The sequence below is a fragment of the Gossypium hirsutum genome, chromosome A09 (genome assembly GCF_007990345.1).
Source record: "Gossypium hirsutum isolate 1008001.06 chromosome A09, Gossypium_hirsutum_v2.1, whole genome shotgun sequence".
Classification (NCBI taxonomy): domain Eukaryota; kingdom Viridiplantae; phylum Streptophyta; class Magnoliopsida; order Malvales; family Malvaceae; genus Gossypium; species Gossypium hirsutum.
In genome coordinates this window covers 68,742,657-68,769,009 of record NC_053432.1, presented here as the reverse complement: position 1 = coordinate 68,769,009, position 26,353 = coordinate 68,742,657, and the positions used below count along the sequence as shown (strand labels likewise).

The 26,353-nt window shown below is 32.0% G+C and overlaps 1 protein-coding gene, 1 long non-coding RNA gene and 1 pseudogene across 2 annotated transcripts; 2 read left to right on the top strand and 1 right to left on the bottom strand.

Annotated features, from left to right (window-relative positions):
* The first annotated feature begins 8,946 nt into the window (after positions 1–8,946).
* On the top strand, positions 8,947–12,381 carry LOC107889322 (protein TRAUCO). Its single transcript, XM_016813693.2, has 2 exons — positions 8,947–10,111; positions 11,943–12,381. The coding sequence occupies exons 1-2, from the start codon at positions 9,022–9,024 to the stop codon at positions 12,206–12,208; spliced, it is 1,356 nt and encodes a 451-aa protein (XP_016669182.2). The 5' UTR covers positions 8,947–9,021; the 3' UTR covers positions 12,209–12,381.
* Positions 12,382–13,006: 625 nt separating this feature from the next.
* Positions 13,007–19,600, top strand: LOC121206159 (uncharacterized). The gene is made up of 8 exons (XR_005901142.1): positions 13,007–13,109; positions 13,200–13,259; positions 14,522–14,625; positions 14,763–14,863; positions 14,961–15,042; positions 15,379–15,931; positions 18,453–18,687; positions 18,794–19,600. It is a non-coding gene; the product is annotated as an uncharacterized lncRNA (long non-coding RNA).
* Positions 15,108–22,273, bottom strand: LOC107889321 (ABC transporter G family member 13-like; annotated as a pseudogene).
* Between the last annotated feature and the right edge of the window lie 4,080 nt (positions 22,274–26,353).

Below are 26,353 nucleotides of genomic sequence, written 5' to 3'. Positions count from 1 at the left end.
TTAAATTTCCAGCATATTTTTCCTAATTTCGAAATTTCATCAATTTAGTCCCTACAACATAAAACTTATGAATTACTTTGCAATTCAATCCTTATTTCATTTCTAACTTGAATTCCTATCAATCTAACCCCTAATTCATCTTTTTATTCAACACGAACAATATTTAAAAATCTAATAAATTTCAAAATATTAATTTAATTTCATCAAAACTTTGTTCTAAAGCTTTTAAAACATCAAAATTAAGTGAAAATGACTATATTGACTTACCAATTAAACTTTAAATCTTCAAACCTTAATTTTCCGTTTTTTTCTTTCTTTTCTCCTTTCTTTCTTCCCTTCCCCTGCTTCACGTTTTCCTATTCTGTTTCTTTTTATTTTGTTTTATATCTATATATAATATAACATTATTTATACTTAAATAATAAGTAATATTTATTTATTAATTACACATGTGTATATTATTAATACATATGTATTCACTTATCACCCTACATTTGTCATACCTTTATTTATTTATTTCATAAAAATATTATAATATAATTATTTAATTAATAAATATCTTTTATAAATAATAAATATCTACTAATAATTAAATATACATATTACAAATGTATGTATTTAATTTATTACACATGTATTTTATAATTACCACACATTTGTCACTATTTTAATTTATTTCATAATATAATATAATATTAATAATAATTAATAATTATTGCAATATTTAATATTTAAATAGATATCTATTTATTATCAAATACTTGTATTATAAATGTGTATATTTTTATTTATACACTTATATCAAATCATTTTCATACACTTATCTTTCTTTTATTTACTTCATTTATTTTATTTACCATGCAATTTTCAAAATAATATTATAATATAATTAACATAATTTACAATAATAAAATAATAATATAATCTAAAAAAAATCTAGGATTTTATCAAGCTATGCCGCCTCATCTAATGAGATAGGCATAATTGCCTATTTGGTCCTTTTTATTTTCTATTAATCTATAATTCAACTTTTACCCCTTATCCAATTTAGTCCTTTTTCTTAGTTACTCTTAATTAAGCTAAATTCACTCAATTAAACTCTAATTAACCACCCGACTAACTTCATAAATGTTTTTAATAATTATTTACTAATCTATTTTTTAGAAACGGAGACCCGAAAATATATTTTTCTGATAACCTTAAAATTCGGGTCGTTACATTTTACCTCTAAGTCCCTAGGCCAAATGCTCTTCCCTCCTAGCAAATTTTCTTTCCCTGCTTGCCTCATTCTTAGTCCTTTTAGCTTCAAACTGGTCAACCAACATATTCTCTCTGGCTTTCTCAACATTAGATTTGTGGATGCTTTCCATGAGAACTCTCTTATTTTCTAGTGAGAGTTCGCGATGAAGATCTAGTTGACTTCATTTGGATTGAGCCAACCCTTTCATATTTCGCACTTTAAAACGTTTTGCTGAGAGCCATTTCTGGAGCTTAAGCGATACCATCTTTCTTTTTATCTGTGTGTCTCCCTCTCTTTGATGTGCAACTAACTGCAATTAGCAAAGAATGAATTATGTTTTTTTTAAAAAGATTTTAGTTAAAATAAATTTAAATAGAATCAATTTTGTCAATTTATTATGCTTCGATTATGTTTTTAAATGGGTTATGTTTCATATTTTTTTTAATTTAACAATTAGCATACATCAAGTTTATTTTGAATGATTGTAAAAGTAAAGACTGCAAAGGATGTTTCTCTTTTTATTTTTTATTTTTTTTATCTTTATTTTAAATAATTTCATAATGTTTATTTGGAATAAGTATTGTGAATTAATGTTGTGGGAACAAAGTCCATGCTCGCAATGTGTTTGCACATTGGAACACACTACTAATAGTTTGTTTTTCTTTTTTCAATATAAAGACCAATTAGAATGTTTTATCGAAATTAACCATTAATGTCATCATCCAACAAATATATACAATTCGAATTTCATCTTTTTTGATTCGATTTGAGAAAATTTTAAATCGAGTTACGATGATAAAATAGGATTCGTCAACTCGATTAACTCGAAATTTTTTCATTCGATTCGATTCAATCGAAAGTTCACCCCTACCCATGGGTAAAAAAAATAATTTTATTATATAATACATTTTTTTATGAATTAATATTTGGTACATTGACAATGTATTTTTTTTTATTCTCAAGTAAAAACAATCTAAAAAAATTGTCACATTTGTCAACCCCTAACCCTGTTCTACTGACAGTGTATCAAATATATATATATTTTTTTGTCTATATTAATAAGGAAGTCACATCTTTGGGAATATGCAACAGTCAATAACACCCTACATGAGATATGGATTGATGGCTCAATCAGGCCCCACAACCAACAATGGAAAATCTGGTTAGCACATTTATTTACTAGCATAAGTGAAGAACGATGCACACAACTTGCAATAACTCTATGGGCAATATGGTACCAGAGAAATAAAACTTATCATACGGGGGAAAGACAAAGCACAGCAAATCTAGTCACTTTTATCAATGCTTACCAGGCAGAAAGTAACCTTTTAGTATCGAGGATTACAGCTACATTCCATCATCAAAATGTCACATGGAAAGCACTAAGGATAAATGAAGTTAAAGGTAACTTTGATGCAGCACAATAAAAACTTGACATATTTGTTTTTTAGATTTTTTAGAAGTTTTTCTCCTAATGAATTTTTTCTTTTTATTATAACCAGTATATTTTTTATTTTCTAGTTTCCATCTAACTAATTTATGTAACGCCCCGAACCCGAGACCGTCGTCAGAGTCGAGCACGAGGTGTTAACGGACTTAATTCATTAATTAAACAGCTCAAACAATTTATTTTAGAACTTCCAGACAAGCTGGCTAACTGCGTCACAATCGCTTAAAAATTCATATCTCGAGTTACTAAACTCGAAATCCAATTCCGTAAATTTTTCCTAAAACTAGACTCATATATCTATCAATTAAATTTTTTTGTAGAATTTTTGGTTGGGCCAACTAGTACAGTTTATTAGTTAAAGTCTCCCCTGTTTCAGGGTTCGACTACTCTGACCCCTATGTATTACGAATTAAATATCTCCCTGTACAGAGTTTCAATTATTATTCCGTTTGTTTCTCATAAAAGTAGACTCAATAAGGAATCTGTACATGTAAATTATGACTTCTAATTATCTTTGTACAATTTTTGGTGAATTTCCAAAGTCAGAACAGAGGATCCAGAAATCGCTCTGGCCCTGTTTCACAAAAATTTAAATATCTCATAAAATATAACTCATATACCTGTTTTGTTCCATCCATATGAAGATAGACTCATCAAGCTTTAATTCTATATCTCATTCACTATCTAAATTCATTTCTACTATTTTTAGTGATTTTCCAAATTCACGTCATTATTGCTGTCCGATATTGTTTTAAAGCTAATTTCACATTTTTCATGATTTCCATGGAATAACTAGCATTTAGGCATACATAACACTAAACATGTCCTTGATTAGCCATTCCAACAGCTAATCATTATCAAGCATTTACATACCATTCATCAGCCATATCATAAGATCATACACACAAAATGGCTACGATGCTATACATGCCATACTCAAAATGAAACGTCTAGCTATACCAAAATAATCCTCGTGATATTGTGCTCGGACCTCCGACGTACTTTACGATCCCCGAGTTAGCTTGACAAAACTATAAAAAGAAGGAAAATAAAGGGGGTAAGCATTAAGCTTAGTAAGTTTGCATGCAAATAAATAACAACATTCATAAGAATTATCTTACTACTTGGCATGATACTACTTAATGCAACTTCATTAATTGTCATAGACATATTTTAAACTTCTTCACTTACTCACTTACTTAAATACTTACTTAATCAAATTTATTAATACATTTTACTTACCTTTTTCCTTATCAAGCATATATGAACATTATGTACTTACCTTTGCTCTTCTAGCATGAACTTGTCTTACGTTTTTAGTAAAACTCGTCTTACCTTACCTTACCTTGATATTCTCTTTAAATTTTCCCGTTGAACCACTTGGAATACTAAGGATACGCGGGTACCTTACCATTGCCATAACTTGTCATGGTCTTACGTGGTATCCTTTTGAAACTTACCATTGCCATGGTCTTACATGGTATCCTTGCCTTATGAACTCACCAATGCCATGCCTTGGCATGGTCTTACATGGGATCTTTACCTTATAGTAACTTATCAATGTCATGTCTTGACATGGTCTTACATAATTTCCTTGCCTTAGAAACCTAACCAATTGCCATGCCTTGGCATGGTCTTACATGGTATCCTTAAACCCTAATGTCATGACATTTGTATCTTACACATTCCTAAGGTTCAACCGGGACTTTCTGAAATTACTTCTCCGTCAATTCATGCTTGAGTCTTTTTTGAATAATTTCATAAAATAAATATACACATGCTGGAAATTAACAAAATTAACATAAAATAATAGAATATTGCATTTATTTACCGCAAACTTGCCTCGAAACAAAATACGATCAACTATATCGATTTAGTCCACTATCTTTTTCTTTTCCCGGTCTAACTCTGGATTTTGTTCTTCTTGATCTATAATAAAAAAAAATTTAGCTTATTTAATACTCACATTTATTAAAACAGTCCTTGACCCAAACTTTGGTAAAATTACATTTTACCCCTAAATTTTACATATTTACATTTTTCCCCAAGGCTCGGAATTTAAACTTCATCCTATTTTATTATGTTTTATGACATGCTGATCATTTTTCCCTTCTATGACAACATCAAATTCTCACTCTAACATGTACTTATGACTATTAGGTATTTTTACCGATTAAGCCATTTTACTCGTTTTAACTTAAAACCGAGTAGCACGAGTTGTCTAACATAATTTAAAACCTCATATTCTATCATAAAACACCAAAATACACAAATTTCACCTATGGGTATTTTTCCAAATATGAACCCTAGGTTGAATTATTGCTAGAATAAGCTTAATCAAGTTATCGGGACTAAAAACGTAAAGAACATTAAAAACGGGGCTTGGAATCACTTACTATGGAGCTTGGAAGCTTGGAACAAACCCTAGCTATGGAGAAACCTTGAAATTTCGGCCTAATGAAGAAGATGGACAAAAATTGACTTTTAATTTTATTTTTAATTCATTTTAATAACTAAATGACCAAAATGCCCTTAATTAAAAACTATGGTGTTTTATTTTCCTTTAGGTATTTTTGTCCAAACTGTATAATGGTCTAATTACTATCCAAGGACCTCCACTTTAAAAACTCATTACTCACAAGTACTTAATACCTTTGTGAACTAGAACACACATTTTACAACTTTTGCAATATAGTCCTAAATATCAAATTGGACCCTCTATCGATAAAATTTCTAAACGAAATTTTCACACAATCATGCAATCATGCCATAGACCTTAAAATGATAATAAAATAATTTTTTCTACCTCAGATTTGTGGTTTCGTATCCACTGTTCCGTTTAGGCCCTATTTTGGGATGTTACAATTTATATCTTCTATTTTTCTTTCTATGTTTTTTTATAAGTTTTAGGACGTATTGACTACACACCCGTGTGCCAGGCCGTGTAACTCTCTGAGTTGCCACACATACCAGTGTGTCAGGCTATGTACTAGGCTATGTAACTCACTGACTTGGAACACTAAGAAATCTCAAATGACACAAGAACCTGTTGCTAGGCCATGTGTGTCATACGGCCGTGTGACAGCCTAAAATTTACCTAAAATCAAGCCATTTCATAACCAATTTATGCATAACTAACCAATAAATGTGTGCATATTTTCAAGGGACTTAGCATCATTTAAATACACATAATCATGTCATTTCAAACAACCTAATTCACCTAACCAATATGCCATTCAAAGGTACCACAATTGTATCCAAACATCATTTACCTAAACATATCAATATTGTCATTTTCCAAGCATAATAACCTAGCTCAAATATATACTAAAACATGTCACAAGTAACCATTTTCAAACCATCATCAACATGCCAAGAGAACCTTATTTACAAGCATTTGAAAGTGACCAAAATAACATAATTTGGTAAGGTATCAAAGTGCACCAAACCAACACAACTTCAATAGCTTAAACATACCAAAACAACATTATAAATATCCTATATATGCTATTAATAACCTTGACCAAAATGCTCAAAAACTACCAAAATGATTGCTAGATAGTGTGATAGGTCTTCGACGAGCTTACAATCGGTCGAACTTCCGATAATCTATAAAACAAAGGAAAATAAATACGTAAGCAACGTGTGCTTGTATAACTTACCACTTCTAATAATACAATTCATAAATTAAGCATAAACCATTATCAATGCCATAAGCTTAGTAAAAGCCTATACAACATCATCAAATTCACAAGTTAGTATACTTATTCATGATGCATATGAAATCAACCATTAGATATGTAGTTTACCATATATATATACACATAACATTTAACTCACCGATGATGCCATAAGATCATGATTAATTCCATCTGCATACTTACCATTTCATTTCCCTTTTCTTACTCGTTGAACCATCTAGAATTACATCGGACACTCGGTAAAGCTCACACATAGTATGCCTTTACATATAACTATAACATTTCCTTTTCATCAATGCTCACACGAGCTGTGAAATGGGTTTGCTCATATGAGCTGTAGGTCGGAATGTAAGCTACACAATGCTGCTCACACAAGTTGTGGAGAATTCGCAAAAAATGCAAGACCTCAGTCATCGGTAGGACATTCAAGATCATCACTCGAAACTTGAAATCCCTAATGACATGTCATTTGTATCCTAAGAAATCTTAAGGTTCAACTGGGACTCGATATCCATCAGTTCATCGTAGCATTGACACATTTGTATTCAAATTCGTTTGTATTAAAACAACATAGTAAACTTTCAATTTAGATAACATTAAAACAATTATAGTTCACACGAACTTACCTCGATAATTAGGACGTAGAAGTATAGTTGAACTAGTCCGAAGCTTTAGCTTTTCCTCGATTTAGATCCGATTATGGTTTATCTTGATCTAAATAAATAATTTCATTTAATTAAGTACTTCTAGAATTTAATTTAATTTAATTTAATCCATAATTCATATTTATGTAAAATTAAAAAATTGCTCCTAATACTTTAATTTTTCACAATTTAGTCCTTGAGCTCATAACTTGGATATAGCTTATTTTAGCCTAAACCCAACTTAACCAATTTTACTAGGGACCTTGAAACAACCTATCATCATCAACAACAATTCACACTAAAACCCATAGATTTACACATTTAACAATTTAATCCCTAATTCCATAAAAAATCACTTGACAAAACATGCTTATTTTACAATAAAGGTAAATAATCCATCAACTAACATCAAAACCTATTCAAAAATATCCATGGACAGTCCCTCAACCTTTAATAATTTTACAAATTAACCCCCAGGCTAGCTAGATTAAGCTAAAGCGAACTTAAAAACATAAAAATCATTAAAAACGGGGTACAAAATCATACCATGCAATGAAGAATTCAAAACAAAGCTCTCTCCCCTTTAACAATGGTGGATTCGGCCAATAAGAAGAAAAATGGGAAGATGATAACATTGTTCATCTTTTCTTTTCTTAATTTTCTTTTTAATTACTAAATTACTATTTTACCCTTATCCTTAATCAATAATTTCAAATAAATCATGTCCATGCACATCCATTATCTCATTAAATGGTATATTTACCATTCAAGTCTTTTAGTTTAAGATTTCATAGCCATTAGACCCCTTTAACTAATATAATTCAACTTTTGCACCTTTTATGATTTAGTCCTTTTTACCTAATTAACCATTTAAACGTCAAAATTTCTTAACAAAATTTTAATACGACTTTAATATAACCCCGTAAACATTAAATAAATACTAAAATAATAATTTACTAGTCGAAATTGTATATCGAAACCATTGTTTCCAACACCGTTGAAAACAGACTGTTACACCTCCTTTGTCGAGTTCGTTAAATTAAACATAAATGGGGTGAGACCCTTGAGTTTGGCATTTGCTCCAACTGCTGTTGTGGCGAGAGATGTTATGGGCAAATGGCTTGGAGGTGTAGGCAAAAATATTGAAAGATGTAATGTCGGACAGGCAGAACTTTAGGCAATTTATGATGCCCTTGTGTTGGCTTGGGATGCTAAATGAGATAATATTATTGTTGAAATGAATTGTGCCTAAGCCCTTGCAGCAATCTCGAACAAATCTCGTGATAAATCGAACAGGGATTTAGTGATAAGAATAAATGAACTTTGTAGCAGGAAATGTCAGGTGATTTTACAGAAGGTCCCAAGAGAAATTAATGTTACAACTCACATATTGGTTGGTGCAATGCAAAAGATCCCGTATGGTTTTACTAGATTCAAGGAAATCCCAATAGAAATCATTGAGCAAATTCGATTTGATGGGAACTTAATTTTTAGTACAACTGCTTTATCTTTGTAATTGATTTATATTCTATTACCAAAAAAAAACATTTAACCATCTAGCTAAAAAAACATATTAAAAAAACACATTTGGTATAAATTATTTTTTAAAAAATGTGTCCATATTTTATTTTTTCAGCAGCGAATTAATAAAAACAATTTATTTCTCTAAATAATTTAAAACAGAGAAACGACGTTTATCACTAAGAATATGAGACAAATTTAAAACTTGATTTAGAAAAATGCCACTAACAATCCTTACTTTTGTAGACTAAAAAAAAATGTTGAAACCCACAAAATCCATGCGAAAGTGGAAGAACAAGAAAAGCTCGAGTGCTGATCTTGACTGCCCAAAAGGCCGAAACTAAAAGCCCAGTTTCTCAGCCATATTTTTTGCATATCTTCTTTCGTTTAAAGCTTTTCATATTTCCCACAACAAATCCAAATCAGAAACCGAAGTTTCCCCCACGAAATCTCTACTTCAATTCAATGGACTCACTCCAACCCACTTATAAACACGAATGCCACGACCAACCACCGCCTGCTACCATTGCCGCCGCACCACCTCCAAATGATACTCTGCTCCACGACGACGCCGTACCCATTAAGGACATCGAAACCCCAAACGGCATTAGCACTGGCAAACCCCAAACCACCCAGATTCCCGCGGCTTCCTCGGATTCTCTCTCTGAAGAAGATCCCACGACCACCACCACGACGGCTTCCGATGACACCCAAAACCCACTTAAAGTTCCCCGAAACTACGACGAATTCGAGGAGGACGACGAAGAACCTCTACCCAAAAAGCAAAAACAGCTCTCCTCCTTAACTACTACTCCCCAGTGCCCTAATTCAGTCTCCACAATCAACGATGATAACCCCTCCGGCGCTGCCGTCGAAAACAACAACAATAACGGCGATGTCCCATCAAATCCTTCCCCTGCAACCAAAGCGAAGACAACAAAGAAGTCTAAGAAGAAGAACAATAATGTTTGGGTGTCGAAAACGTCAAGGAAAGGGAAAAAGAAGAGCAAAGTGAATAATCAGAATGGTGGGAATGGGGAAGACACAGTTTTGATCACCCCTGTTCCGAGGTTCCCAGACAAAGGGGACGATACTCCTGATATGAAAATATGTCTTTCCAAAGTTTACAAAGCTGAAAAGGTGGAATTAACTGAGGATAGGATGAGTGCAGGGAGCACAAAGGGGTATAGAATGGTTAGAGCCACAAGAGGGGTGGTGGAGGGAGCTTGGTACTTTGAAATCAATGTGGTGAAGTTGGGGGAGACGGGGCATACACGGCTTGGGTGGTCTACTGATAAAGGTGACTTGCAAGCGCCTGTAGGGTATGATGGTAATAGCTTTGGATATAGAGATATTGATGGGAGTAAGGTGCACAAAGCTTTGAGAGAGAAGTATGGGGAAGAAGGGTATAAAGAAGGAGATGTTATTGGGTTTTATATAAATTTACCAGAAGGTGGATCATATGCTCCCAAGCCTCCTCATCTTGTCTGGTATAAAGGCCAGAGATACGTGCGTGCCCCTGATGCAAAAGAGGAGCCACCTAAAGTGGTGCCTGGTAAGTTTCTACTGCAATTCTGACTAAAGCTTGTTCTTTGTGCATTGGACATGGATAGATTGGAATGGATTTTTATGCTGATTTTATGTGAGTTCTTTACCATACCTTTAACTGTTTCCATGTAAGCTTTAGTTTGATAATATCTTAGAAGAGAAAGCACCATTGTACTTGCAGAAAAGAAGTGGTGACTTGCATGTTTTGAATTTAGCGGTGGCCTTTAATAGAAATATATCAAACTAAATCAAACTCACTACATCTTCTAAGACGGCACTTTCAATTTTTGCTGTTTTAAAGAGTTCAGGAAAAAAAATGCTTTCATGCGTCTGTTGATTATTGATTCTACCGCTTGTCCTTTTTGATTGATTGTGCTCATGGTTTTGAATTTGGTTTCTTTACAATTTGCTTTAATCGGCACTACTCTGGTTGCCTTAAAGTGGATAGTTTCTGTAACATTGATCTGATCAATGACATGTTGAGTATGTTAAAGACCCAAGATACATTTCTAATCAATTGTAGAAATTAGTGTAAGGACTGTCAATTGTTATTACATGTTTGTGGCACAGGACTGTTATAAAAGTCCTTTTCTTATTCAAGGTTTTATTGGTAATGGTGATTAAATTGATGGTTTTCTTTCCCGAGTTTCTTTTAGTCTACATGGCAGTTCTTGGTTATGGTTTCATTGATTTCTCAAAGGGTGCAAGGAGGAGATAGTGATTAGATAATAAATCAGTTACTTTGAATTGTTAAAATTTGGTTAAACCTTACACGTTATGTTTAAATTTGTCTAATTAAGCCACTCTTCCTTCATTTCCTGCGTTTCACTTGTTTTCTCTGTGATCTTTAATGTTTCAAAGTGGGCTGTTGACAACATGCTTTGATCCTGTTCTCATTAACCAATATTCATTAGTCATCCAGTGAACAAACTGTAGGCCTTTGCTTGGTATGAAAGATATAGCAAGACATTAATTTTAAGGCTTGTATTTAGATGATTGTGTTGGATTTTGCAGTATCCCACCATGACATAAATCATGTGGAAAATTGAGCAAAATGGCTTATAAGATCACAATGAACCCTGAGATTTGATCAAACTGTAAGTTAGGCCTTTGCTATATTGAAAAGATATAGCAAGATATGTCCTTTTAGCAGATTTCTGAGCAGTGACGCATGGAAGCTTTGGGCAGCAATTTTCTGGCTTGTATTTATATGATTCAGTTGGACTTCTCAGTATTCCACCCTATCATAAATCATGTGGAAGATTTGAACAAGAAATTCTTCAGGATGCAATGAACTCTGTTGCATGATTTTGGTTTAAATATTTTGACTCTCTGTATGGTCATTGCATGGGGTGGTAGGTTCTCTCCTTTTGGCCCCTTTTCTACAGTAAGGTAGGCCATAATGGGTAAACTTGAAATATCAATTAGAAAGTCTAACCTGAAGCTACCTGAACCTGTCATATTGGTTGTACTATTTTTTGCCTGTTAAACCTTGTCACTGTAATATTTAGAGCATTGTATAAAAAATTGGTTTTTTAAGTTCAAACTTGGGGTCTTAGTGGAAATCTGGCATGTCGTGACTATATTGTGCAGTTTTTAACTTACATAACCTGTTTAGGCAGGCCATTGGAAAGACTCTTTAAAGTAGCAGTGAATCCTAACTTTTATGGTTGAAATGCAATTGAGGCATATAACTAGTTTGCTACTGAAACAACAATTTATTCTGTGTTTGATGTGGACTTGTTTAGATTATTTACAACTAGCAGGAAATGCTGCTTTTCATATGCTATGCTTGAATATTCATAATTTATGGTTGATAAATGTTGACTTCCCTGCAGGAAGTGAAATTTCATTTTTCAAAAATGGGGTATGCCAAGGAGTTGCTTTCAAGGATTTGTTTGGTGGTCGTTACTATCCTGCTGCTTCAATGTATACCCTTCCAAATCAACCAAACTGTGTCGTGAAGTTCAATTTCGGTCCTGACTTTGAATGCTTCCCAGAGGAATTTGGAGGACGTCCGCTTCCCAGGCCCATGGTTGAAGTTCCTTATCATGGGTTTGACAACCAAGTGGAAAATGGTGTAGCCAATGAGAAGAAACAATAGCGAGCTTGAAGCAGAGACTAACATCATTATAAAACGCCTGCTAATTTGAGGGACTGTTTTATATTGTAATTTTAATTATTTACTCTTGAAAATTAGGTCTGCTAAGTTGATTGACTACTTCTGTAAACTTTGACATTTCTTTAAAGATGAGAGAAAGATTGATTTCCTGCTAAGCTGATCCATGTCTTACAGTCTTAGTTATCATTTTATTTTACTTTTTGTCTCGCTCGTATATCTTGATATGATTCTTGAATAAAGTTCTTGTCTGCTATGCTTATGACCTTTTTGTTATTTTGAATGCTTATTTATTTATTTAGTTCCTTATGCTAATTTGAGGGACTGTTTTATATTGTAATTTTAATTATTTACTCTTGAAAATTAGGGACTGCTAAGTTGATTGACTACTTCTGTAAACTTTGACATTTCTTTAAAGATGAGAGAAAGATTGATTTCCTGCTAAGCTGATCCATGTCTTACAGTTTTAGTTGTCATGTTATTTTACTTTTGTCTCGCTCGTATATCTTGATATGATTCTTGAATAAAGTTCTTGTCTGCTACGCTTATGGCCTTTCTGTTATTTTGAATTTTTTTTTTTTAAAATTATTTTATTTAGTTCCTTATGCTAATTGCATGGATGTACTGTGGTATTCTTAATTATGCAATTTGTACTTTTTTCAGACAGGACGGCAGCAAATCAGAGATTATGACTTGTATGTGCCACTGAAAATTTTCTTTTGGCTTGCAGTCTTTTAATTTAGAGTTTCTAATTCGGACCTGATTTTATTATTTTGACCCTTTCTATTGGTAGAATGGAAGTTCTGTGTTTTGCTGCTGTAAACTGAGAGTAAAGCAGATTTTTTGCAGCAGGAGGGAACTATACAAATCTTAACAAAATGAAATGGTAGCAACTATGTAGCTTGTGAGGCGGACTGTTCATCCTTCTAAAACATTGAAATCTAATCTTTGGCTTTTGCTTGCAAACCTTTTGCAGTTCCTAGGAGGATGGAAGGAATTCCTGGTGACTGCAATTATTGGAACAGTTACCTGACAGGTAAATTCTGATTTCAAATTAAATAGTAAAATTATATAAATTACACTGGCATTAAAAAAAATGATGAGGTTGGCCACATTGCCTTTGGTGAAATTCTATAATAAGCTGCTTGCTCTTGTTTTCTGAATTCCAAATCTATTGGTAATAGGACTTCGAATAGGAAGTGATTTGATAGTTTAACTACACTTGAAACGATGAGTTTAGCCATAGTACTTTTGGTGAAATTCTATAATAAGTTGCTTGCTTTTTGTTTTGTTTCCAAATATAGAGGAAGCAGTTTTGGCTGTGAAGCTATTTGCTTATTTTTAAAAATGTGGAAGTGGGATGAATTGAGAAGGGTGGAATTAAGAAATTCAAGGACTTTCTGTTTGAATCAGGCAAATGATCTTCCATCTGAGTGACTATTTGTTTCTAATTCTGCCTTTCATTTTGATGCTAGTCATTTAATATAACTGGTAAAATAAGAGATCAAATGCTATCATGCTGTGTAGCCCAATTCACATGTATTCTGATTTGTTGAATATATTCAACTTAAAGTTACATATCTAGTTTCTTTGTTGTCTTCTCTTGTTTTCTGCTTTGTGTTATATATATACATATATACTTGAACAGATTCAATTTAAATTTTTTCCCATTAAAAGATCTGAGAATCTGCTTCCTCAATTTTTGAGACCTTAAAGCTGAAAGTTTCAAGTTCTAACCTTTCAAGGATTTTGGATTTCAGAACAGGAGGATGTAGAAGTACTGCCTCCATAGAAATTTTGGGGAATATTTGGGCATCTATGCATGATAGTGGTATAGGATAGTCTCCAAGTTACAAAATTATTGCACAAAATAGATGACTCCAATATTATATATAACCTCAATGCTTGTGATGTAAAGTATCATGTTTTATTATTATTTTCCTATGTTACCATATGATTTTAATCATTATTTCTTGAAAAAGGTTTCATGATGATTTTTGTTTTAAATCTTGTTTCACTTAGTCAAATAGTCGAGATATATGCTTAATTCCATCTTGTCAGTCTTGGATGATTCTTTTATTGTCGTAAGGCTTGTGCACTATTTCCTTTTTTTCTCTATGGGAGCGGTATTGAAAATTTGAACAGTATAGATGTCTGTATTTTAAATTGGGTAAAGAAACAGGGCATGTTGAGCTGGAGTGACGTTAATGACTACACATTTATGAAATTTCGACGGTTATATAAAAGCATTCACTGCATTCAAAGGACCTTAACCATCGTTATTTTTGTGGATTCTAGGGAGGACATGGTGTTTTGATGGGTTGGCTGACTTGTTGGAACAAATATAGACGTGATAATGTAGAAAATAACAAAGCAATTCCTCAATTACTGCGTTATTGAAGGTACTCAAATCCCTGCACTCAATCTTGCAATGTTTGAGGGTGGTGTTTCTTTTTAATGCTTTTCTAATTGTTTGAGAAATCATTATACTAAACACGTAGAGTGTTTGATATTTTGGATAAACATATTATCTCTCTAGATGTATGTCATCTGGTTTTTCGCCTATTAATCAAAGTGAAGGAAATTGAGAAGAAAATCGGTTGAAATTGAGGAAGCTCTCTAGCATAAAAAACCGATGAGGTGAGTTTGCCAAAATGCTGCAAGTTGGGCTTAGGATCCAGATACCATGCTCAAGTGTAATCTATGTAATCCAAGTAATTGCTCGTCTTAACTTCAGGTTTTGTGGCACTAGTGCATTACTTGAAGAATTTTTTATAATTGTCAAATGTGGTGCAGAAGAAGGATCATGGATGTTGCCTGTAAGATATTCTATCACCTGTAAAATACTTAAATGAATTCTGAGATGTATAACTGTAAAAGAATCTGATTTAATCCATCTCGGGGATTTCAAACCTACATTTTTTTAGCACTGGAAAAGAAGAAGAAAGAACAACAATATAATATTACATACAAATATAATGGTATCATTAGACGTTATGACATCGTATAATGTAGGAGGCATCAACATTTGGCAGATGAAATTATTTACGAAGAACAATGGGATATTTTCTGTATTTGTTTATCATATCTGGTTACTTCAAAGCACTGGTTGCAACAACAGAAATCAGGTTTCTGCTCTTCATTGCCATTGCTAGGGAGGACCATAAACAAACCATTCTTGGGAGATGGGAAACCCTCTTGCCATTAATGCCAGAACAGTTTGCAGATATTAGAAGCACTTGAAAATAAAGCTGATACAGATAATTCCATATGTAATTCTACTATAATCTCTTTCTCTTTGTTTCTGTAATCAAATTCCAGTAAGAGCATTACTATAGTACTCATGATTTGTTGATTCTTCTAGTGAATTGGAGAGTTTAGACCCTCTTGAGAAGACAGTGAATGTAGAACTTGGTGCCTCTTGGATGGGAAGGCTGATGTTTTCCTAAAAGAAGGTCGTTTTTTCATGTGCTGCAATGTTCGCCATGTATAAAGAGTTCGAAACAATGGTGAGACTCTCTCCTTGAACTTGAGAATGATAAAGAAAAGTAATCTGTAAGCTATCAAAATCATTATAACAGCTGCTAAGTCCCACCACTTTGAGTGATCCAGATGGATGCCTAGCATAGATGTGAGGACGACATCACCTTTCAGTTTTGGACCACCAGATATGAAGCCATCAAACTCAAGCCCAACCGTATCATTCTTGTATGCTCCCTGCATTCTCCATTTAACAGAGTCAATTCAAATTGTTTTGTTGGGACATTTTTGCATTCGAACTCTAAGTGTTATGCCGTATTTCCTATGCATAATTTTAACTCTTGTACACTGTTAGATAGGGTTACAAATAAGCTTTTTTTTTAACATAGAAGACTTCAATTTGAGATTCAAGAGGAAAATTACTTGCAACATCCAACTACTTTTCTAGAAAGTTTTCTCCTTTTAAGTAGTGAAAATAAGCTCCAAGAAAAAAAAGTTATGTATTTTAACAGGATTTGAGGTATTGAATCAGCAGCTAATCCAGTTAGGCTCCCTTTGAGTCAAAAAAAACAATCAAATTACCACTTGTTTCATGCCCTAGACATCAAAAGAAACATCGAATAGCATAAATTTTCTTTTGAAGATTAATAGTAGAATAGTCTTGACTTGTGCTATTATTGATCAGGCTTTTTCTCAAGTTTTCATGTCGTCAGTTAATCTTTGCTCAGTGAAGTTCATTTATTGGTCTAAAAGTTAATAATGTTCATTGTCCATGTGGGAATCTGTTTTGTCCTTGGTCTTGTTTTCTTGTTTGAAACTTAATTAAATATGTATTGAGGTTTTCGTAGGTCTAGTCTTTTAGACATTCAAAGCAAGGGACACCAATAGTAATTACCTGCAATGCCCATGCACCATAGTTGATATATGAAACAGGGTAACGCCAGAATATCTTAGGGAGATCTGGCAGCAATCTGAAATACCCGGCTGTCATCATTAGCAAACCCTGTGTACAAAAAGAAAAAACTTTACTGAGAAGTGAAAACAATATGAAATACTTTTTAAGACATTAATGAAGGAGCACTAAAAATTTCTCAAAAGTAACAGTTCTTACTATATAACCAGCTCCAATTATGACTCCCATCATGAAGTTGGGAACTAGTGATGCTATCATCATCATGCAACTCTCTACAGTTGCAATGGAGCTAATAAGATCTAGTGAGACATACATGAAATGTGAAATTCCAGGATGAAATTTCACCATGTAATAGGTAATTGCTGCTGTAGAAAGGGACATCACTGTCAAGAATGGAAATGAAGAGAGGAAATTTGATAGTATATAAACAGCAACCCCATAATGTCCATTGCGCCTTTCTCGATAAAAAACCTATGTTGTAGCACCAAGCAGAGACAAAAATAGTTATTGAAAGCCTAGCATCATTAGTTTCAGTTTGCCTAGAAAATATTTGGTTAAGTTCATCATCCCTTAACCAGAGATGAGATTACTTACCTTGAGTTCTTCAATGAAGGATGGGAAGCCTCCTATGGACATGAATGTCATGAAACCTGATATGAAACCGCCACAGGCCCCACGAGCTAAGATTGAATTGTAGTTTGTTCCAACATCGAAGAAAATAGAGCCAACACAAATAGATTAAGCCACGTAGATTGCTATCCTTAACCAGTAATACCCCAAATCTCTTGACATGTTTGCAAAGGACCTCTTCTTCAAAGTTGATAGTTGAGTCAACCATTTTGCTTCACCACTGTGTTTTTTTCAATAACCAGTCCCTCCTGAAATGCAAATAAGTAAAAGATAAGGAAATGTTTGGTATATGAGATACTTGACATATTTAAGCCTTATGTTACTTAGATGAGGGTGTTGGATTTAGGTATGTATTAGACATGGGTATGTTAATTTTTTTTTTTGTTTTTCAACATATCTGAAGGATTTTTCTCTCAAACCCATGTCCAAATGCATGTTAGATACAAGTGTTAGGCACGGATATTTCAAGAAAAATGAAGAGTTGTAAACCATAGGCTTTCTGAGGAAGGAAACTCATGTTCATCTGTTTGTTTAACTGAGGCTGTCAGATCTTGTATAACAGTGCCTTCCAATATAATATCTAATAATAGTTCACAAAAATCAGTGGCATAGGTAAATAAATTAAAAAAAGCGAGATAAATTGACTTGCATTTTAATTAAACTAAATGTTAGAACTCGTGCTGGCTAACAAATCGAAAGGATGTAGGTAGATGGGCAGATGGGAAAAACTAGTACATCTTAGATGATGTTTCATGACTAAGTTCGAAATGCTTACAATGCTTGAAATTTCTCGAATTCTTGCTCTTGCCTTTGCTGCATAATCTGAGCTTCTGTATTTCTTAACGAGCAATGATTTTATCTGTGCTGTTGGTAGGTGTGCCAATGGATCTAATGTATTTTGAAGTTCCTGCAGTTCATAAATGGAAAACTTATAAAACTAATTTAAATTTGCTGCAAAATCAGTTTTAAATGATTAGATTTAGAACCATGTTTTATATTGAAAATCTATTTGGCTTATAATGAAAACATTGATTGGAAAAAAAAATTTCAAGTTTCTAAGATAATAACAGTTAATTATGATACAGGGTTTCTGTATGGACTCGGACAGTTATTTATAACATTACTGTTCCTTGTTTAAAATATGAAATTATTTCAGAAAACTGTGATACCCTGCTTCATATTTTGTTTGTTGCATGTAAAATCCAGGGAAAATCATAAAAATGCAAGGAAACTAAGTGACTGCTACATCGGAAAATTACTATGTTGTTATTCCTTTGGAATGTGAAAATTGAAATGCATACAGTTATTCTGTTAGATCCCTTCAGAGCCTCTGCAACAATGTCAAAATCTGAATTTATGCAACGAAGGAAGTGGTCTGATGGATTTCTTCGACTTGGACATGGAAATCCTACTTCAGCAAAGAACTGCAAAATCAAATTTTGTAAGTAGAAATGAACAAATTTATTTTCAATTTTATATGCTTAATGTGATGAAACACTATTATCTATGAACAAGTTTGATGAGATTGTCAAGATAAACCTTTGCAGCCATTTTTGCCTCCCCAAAATAAACCTGTTCTCCACCGGATAGTAAAAACAGGTCATCGAAAAGTGAGAAAACTTCACTACTTGGCTGATGGATTGCAGAGATGATAGTTCTGCCATCACGGCCGACATTCCTAAGAGTTTGTATCACAAAAAATGCTGAGGCGCTGTCTAGGCCACTCGTAGGTTCATCAAGGAACAAGAGATGGGGCCTTGTGAGGATTTCAAGTGCAATGCTTAGCCGTTTCTTCTCTCCACCACTTATACCTCGTAGGTGCCAGTTTCCGATAAGCCGGTCAGCACACTCCTGGAGATCCATTTCCGTGATTGTTCCCTCCACGATGCCATCAATATCTTGTCTGGTCAGTGATGATGGGAGCCTCAATTGAGCTGAGTAAGTTATGGTTTCTCTTACAGTTAGAGTTCCCAAAAGTATGTCCTCTTGAGTTACATAAGCCTGAATTTTCAAAATAGACGAGTCTTTATTGAAGAGCACGCCATATGCATAATTGGAATCCCAAATTTTATGGGGCCAATTCAATTTCTTAGTCACATATAAAGTTGCTATTAGGATTTTAATGTTGAGTTAAAAGTAATATGTTGACGGTACTTACGAAACTACCGTAGTCTAGCCTCTTCTTCTTCCCATTAAGAAGAACATTTCCAGTCATGACAACGTTTCCAGCTAGTCTACCTGCATAAATTTCAAAGATTTTTGTTGGTGTTCAACATTAGCTTGCAAATGCCTGGGCACTCATAAAATGCATGCAAATGTAGGTCAATAATAGTTATGCTTCAATTGTGTTGTCATCGTTCTTCTTTTATGTTTACTCGGACATTTCATTTTTCTTCAACACCCATGTCTGGTACATATCTGAACATCGGTGTCCGGAGACCTGGATTATATATGCCCAGTCTTTCAGCTTATTCAATCCTACTGCATTACTGAACCAATTGTTTGTTACAGGTGAATGATTTAGCATGCTAATTAAGAAGTTGAACTTTGATTAGATAATAATGATTTAAGAATGGGAGATTATTATCAAACAAATAATCCAAGTTGGTGGAAGTAACAAGGCATGATGATTAGTTGGAGATGAGACGGAGAATATGATTGCACCGCACGCGTGCATGGTCATGGGATGATACAATTTTTACTATTACATGATATAACATACTTTAATATATATTATCTTTAGATATATTTATAATAAGCATATACAATAAATAAAATTTAAATTAAAAAATAAAGTTAAACCAATTAAATTGACTGGGGCTAAGTTGGTTGAATTAATTGATTAGTCAAGTTTTAAATCATGAAAGTCAATTATTCTCCCCAAGGCAAGACATATACCAACAGAGTAAATTGATATTGTGGTATTTTGTTACTGACATTTAGACTTAAAAGATTGTAGCCTGCCCTGCAGCAAGCAACCACTTTTTTTTATTTTTTGGGTTGAAGAAACTAAGGCATCATTGAATGATGCAGATAAAAGCAGGAATTAAAGTGGCATAGCAGTATTGACAGTATTTTAATGTTTCTTCTACCATTGGGTAGATTGGACAGCCCATTTATGACTCTTTCCGCACTTTAACTCATCTTCTAACATGTACCTCCACCCGTTTTAATCTTTCTCTTTCCTTGGTTTTGAAATTAGAGTCAAAATCATTTGTCAAATATCACCCCAGTTTTATCATCATCAAACTTCAAAACATTCTAATTATAATTTAATAATCATTATAGTTGTATTAATCAAATCTTGTTATTATTGAAATATGTTAATTTTATGTGCATAATTTAAAATAATAAAAATTAAAAAGAGAGAATAAATATTGAAGCATTGATAAAAGTAATTAAAATATCATCATTTCGTTTATTAGTTAAATTAATAATTTTAATAAAAAAGAAAATAATTTCGATAGTCTGACAATATCATTATCATTAAAACATAATTTAAAGATGATGTGAAGTATTCATCTTAATCTCTTCTAAAAGTGGAAAGATATAAATGGTAAAACAGTAGTGTAATTAAGAAGGTAGAGTAAGAGTGGGTCTCATTAACATGAATCTAATCTGTATGGTATAAATGGTTGTGCTAATTATGGTAATAATTCATTACTCCTAAATTAATATGGTATCGACACCTCACACACCTCATGTCTTCCCACGTATATGGGACAACATCTACGTACATCGGTAAGGACATAAATATCAGAATACTATAATATTTCAATTTGGTCAAGACACGGCTAACATGTGAGGCGGAAGAGGGCAGCCGCCGCCAATTATGGCGGTTTAACTTTTCAAGCACTAAAAGATTAAATACGCCGTTTAACTTTCTAAGAAGGATTCTTCGGCATAAAGAACTCTTTTTTTTAACCTTCCTATCATTTTTTGACTCCCATTGTATCTAGAGTTGAATCTTTAAATAACATCTAAATCTTACTTGAAAGAGATTTTGAAGTTCAAGTATGGATAAGATCATCAACTTTGAAAAGAGATATAAGCCTCTTTTTAGACTAAATTGTATAAACAGAAGATATGAAATAAATATTTTATGAAAGCACCAAATGGTGCTTATAAACCTGGAAGAAGAAGGAAGGCTTAAGATCTGTAACTGTAAGCCCGTACTTTTTTTTCTTTCTTTTAAGAGTTTTTATATAATATATATTATAATCCAACAGAAAATATAATGTATTTGAGATTCTCTTCTTTATAAATATTCATATGATATTATCATGTTTACCACTCAAAATGGATTTATCACGACATAAAAAGGATGACTGTTGGTTTAATTAGTTGCTTGCAAAAGGTTGAATGGAGTTGGGTTACATGCATGCGATGAAACCAAAAGATCAAAAACAATATACAGATGTGCAAAAGTTACCATAAATGCAGCCATAATATATTGAGGATTGTGCTGGTTAATTTGGGGGATGGATAGAGGGGCAAACCTGCTAAGGCATCGAGTAAAGTGGATTTGCCAGAGCCAGAAGGACCCATGATGGCCATGATTCTACCAGGTTGAGCGCACCCTGTTACTCCAACCAGCAATCTCCTGGTCGGTCCATTCCCAAAGTTGGGCAGCGCCACCGTCAGTTCTTCCCACAGCAAGTACATCCTATTTCCTTCCCCTCTCCCTCTCCCCAACCCTTCCTCACCCTGATGCACTTCTGCACCTCCATTAACACCGCCGTTCACCTCCTCTATCTCCACGTCACCCATCAAATCAAACAATATCTCTCTGTACAAACTAAACAAAAAATAAGATGAAAGCAAAGCAATGCAACCAAAGCAAATGATAAGTATCGCTTTTGTGTAGACAGTATGCTTAGTTACATACAGTGAAAGAAAGTGTCAGAAAGGAACAGCTATATCGCACTTGCGACTGTGAGGAAGTTAGTTCGGAAAAGTAAGTTTGGCACCAAACCTCTTAGGGTTACGGAGAATAACTGGTTACTCAATACTTGGCTCTGCATGCACATGCTCATCGCTTTGCCTGCTAAATACTAATTACAACATCAATGTATGTCTTGGTGAATTGAATAGTAAGAAGTTAAATATCACTTTTTATGTTAAATATTTACCTTTTTAATAAAAACATGAGAAATAAAATAAAAAGATAGGTAAACAACACTGCTATTTATTTAACTATAAATTCAATAATTTGATTTTCTTTTTCTTTTTTAATTACCTATTGTTAAATGATTAACACAAAGACCACGTGAACTTTTAAAATTCACATAACAATAAATTGAACTTTTAATATTTACGCATTATGTTAATTTAGTTTTAATTTTTTAAAATTTAGCATTTAATGTTTACACGTTATCTAATTTTATCTTTTTTTATATGAAATATAATTTAATACATAATATGTAAATTAGAAATAAAAGTAAAATTATTTAAAAAAAATCCATTTTTTACTAAAATAAATAATTATGAAATAAATTGTTTTCCTTATCCTTCAAATGATTAAGAGCTTGATATCTCTCAATGATAGTTAATTTAGTTTTTGTTAGCTTAAGCTGACTGCCATTGGTGAAGTAAAAACTCAAATTTTTTAAATTAATAGATTTACAAATGGATTGAGTTAATAAAGTGGTTATTTTTCATTTTCAAGCAATTGAATTCGTTGTATTGTTTCTTTTTCATTGAATCATATGTAGGGACAATACTAGAAAGGGTCATAAAGAAAAATAAAACTGCAAAAGGATTAAATTTCACAATATATAAATGTTGAGAGTTAATTTTTTTTGAATCAAGATTAAATTGGCGTAATGTATAAATGTTGGGGGTTAAAGTTGTTATTATGTCAATCTTAAAAGTTACCACAGCAACTTTTCATTAGTCATTTAATATTGGTGATGAAAAACTCGAATAGTTGAAAGATCATTTTGTAGCACTTAACAATTCAATGACTAAAAAAGAAACTTGTTAATAGTTGGGTGACTACCAATATAGTTTACCCTAAAAGAATTTTTACATTTATATGAATTTGAACTTATGTAAGAGATTTTATATTTAAAAATAATTAGAAAAATATTTTTATATTTATATGAGTTTGAATGAATGTTAATTCATTTAAAATTTTCTAATATTTTCAATTCTACGAAGCATTTTAGTAAAAACAATGAAAATACTTTTTCTATTGTTTTTTAATTTCCACCTATTCTAAAAAAGTATTTGTAAACATGATTAAAAAAAACAATCAAACAAATTTTTAATATACATTTTTTATTTTTCAAGAAAATTTAAACAAAAAGTGATTTTTGTTTCCTAAAACTATATATAGGTAGCCATTTCTATGACATATTGCTTTATGATTATTGAGAAATGACTTGTGAGCTTTTAGGGTCTAATTTGCAATTTTTATTTTAGGCCGAATTTGTCATTATAGTTAAAATTAAACTTTACTTTTATTTCAATTCTATCATTTTCAGTTTTTGTTATAATTTTTAATTTTTTTCTTATTTTTTTTATCTTAATATTAGAATTTAAGAAAAATAAAAATATTTATTTATTTTCAAACACAAAATAAATGGAAAAACTGGTTGAACCCAGTCTTATAATTGTTTTGGAAATCTTTAGGCTCAAAGAAATCAAGTCAAAAAAATAAGAAAAAGGGGAAAAATGAATTTGCACGAGAAAACTCAAGTTTGATATTTTTTTTTTAAATTTTGAAGTTGTTATTGTTGGGAAGACTTTACTTGAATATTACCCCTACTAGACTCATATGGTAAAAAAAATAAAAAAATAAAAATCTCCATTGGTTTAAGTTATTAATTATAAAAGTTGATTTCTTTCAAAGTTAATTAATGAGGTCTTGATTTAATGACAATGTTGAAATCTTGAAAATTTTAAAATTTTAGATTTGAGTTTCATCCTATTTAAATTGTGTGTGGCTTTACAATTCATTTTTATTTTAGTTTCAGTCTCACAATGTGTGAGCTATATCTAAATTTATTCGAATCTAGATTCATATATATATATATATATCACTTATTGGTATAATTGTACTTTGTAATGTTGATTATAGTTGTAGTTATTCATATACATGGTTTCTATTGTAATTTTGATTGTATTTGTTTCCTCTGATCTCTTAAATAATTTATAAACTTTAGTCTTTATTTGGTTTTCAAGAAAATGCTAAAACAGATGTGACTGGTTAAAAATTCTAAAAATAAATTTTAAAAAATTAAAACTAAAAATATGTAATATTAGAAAAAAAATATTTCCATTGTTTTCACTAAAAATACTTTTTAAATTGAAAAAAAAAAGAAAACAAGGAAATTTTAACTTTAAATATAATTAATGAAAAAGTATTTATTTCAAAAAATTTTAAATATCAAATCTCTTACCTTAATTGAGTACATATAAATGCAAGAATTAATTTATTTTATTTTTTATGTTTCAATTATAGGAAAATAGATACCAAACATGATTTTTGTTGAGACAAGTTTTGAAGTAGCTATTGAAGTGCAAACAGTAGTGGTCATTACGGCTAGCAGTATGGTAGGCTCTATTACTTGCTATATTTAAAGTTGACAATTTTTTAAACAAAATCTTTAGATGATGTTGATATTGTGTAAGTATGAAAGTCTGTCTATGAATATCAATTCAATTGAAGCAATTTATCTTAAAGATCAAATCAAAACAAGCAATTTTGTTGGTTTGTGGAGAATGGATCGAGATAGCTGTGAAGACATATCTCTAGCAATTCACTTTATTTTGGTCTTTATTATTATATTGTATCTTACAATTTTAACTATTGTTTAATAGTGGAATAGATTGTAATTGATCTAGTATATTACCATGTTTCAGAACTCTTATATATTTGAGAAACTTGTATAGGTTTTGTATTAAGTATTAAGTGCACTTATTTATTCATTGAGGAACGTAATCTTGTGAGTGCATAAAGAGAGTAAAACAAGTTTGTTTCTTGGTTTTACAACTTAAGTTATTATAGAAAGAACTTAGAGGTGAGTGATCTAGATCTTTAGGCACACAAGTGACCTTGTTATACTAGAGTGTGATAGAACTTGAATCACTTACTGTATTGAGATTGAAGATAATGAATTTTCTCACTAAATTAAGCTTTGCAGGTGTAGGGAAAATGAACCACATAAACAATTTATTGTGTTCTTGTTTTCTCCGTTCTTGTCTCATTCCACCTTTAGTGGTCACTATAACCATCACTTTCATTCCAACATTATGTTTTCTATAGATAATTATCAACTGTTTGTTTTTACATTTGGTATCAAAGTCTCCCACTTAACGTAGCTAATGGTGTTTCATGGTGGTCTTAATTGTTAGATATGAAAAGATCTTCAATTGGTAGTCCGTTATATTGGAGGGTTCCAACTATACTTATTGAAAGGCAAGGGTAAAAGCCTTCACCAAGTCCATTGATGAGAAAGCATGACACTCTATCCTTATTAGATGGCAACCATCTATGATTGACACAAAAGCATGAAGAACTGCTAAGTCTAAAAAAGTATGAAGAACTGCTAAGTCTAAATTGGCTTGGACCACTGATGAAGAACGACTTGCAAATGTCAATTCTAAAGGTCTTTATACTAGTAAGGAAAGGGACATCCTTGAAACTACCCATGAAAGAACCAATTTTTTATTTTCTTATAAAATAGTCGATACCTCAAATTCTATTTTTCTTAAATTAGTCAAATTAATACCAAATGTTAATTATTACCCCCGATAAAAAAAATTATAGAGTCAACTTAATACCTATTCTTAAAACCTCTCGATTAAACTTCCCGGAACAACTCAAGTTATCAATTTCGACAAAAAATCAAAATTTTCGACGTTGAATAATCTCGGACGTTATAAAAATGACATAAATGAAAAAAATTATTTAGTACATCGCTAGTGAAGTCTAAAAACACTATAAGTAAATATAATACACATAAATATCAACAAATAGTAAAAATATTAGATATACTGCAAATAAAAATGACGTGTATACCAAATATGAACAGATAAATAAATATACATAAAATTATGGATAAATATTTAATATATTGGTGTTGGAAATTTTCAACCAA

Bases quoted from the DNA above. Each gene is read 5' to 3' on its own strand.
- LOC107889322 (XM_016813693.2), top strand. From the start codon at position 9,022: ATGGACTCACTCCAACCCACTTATAAACACGAATGCCACGACCAACCA. The intron at 10,112-11,942 runs GTAAGTTTCTAC...ACTTCCCTGCAG, and splicing joins GCCACCTAAAGTGGTGCCTG to GAAGTGAAATTTCATTTTTC.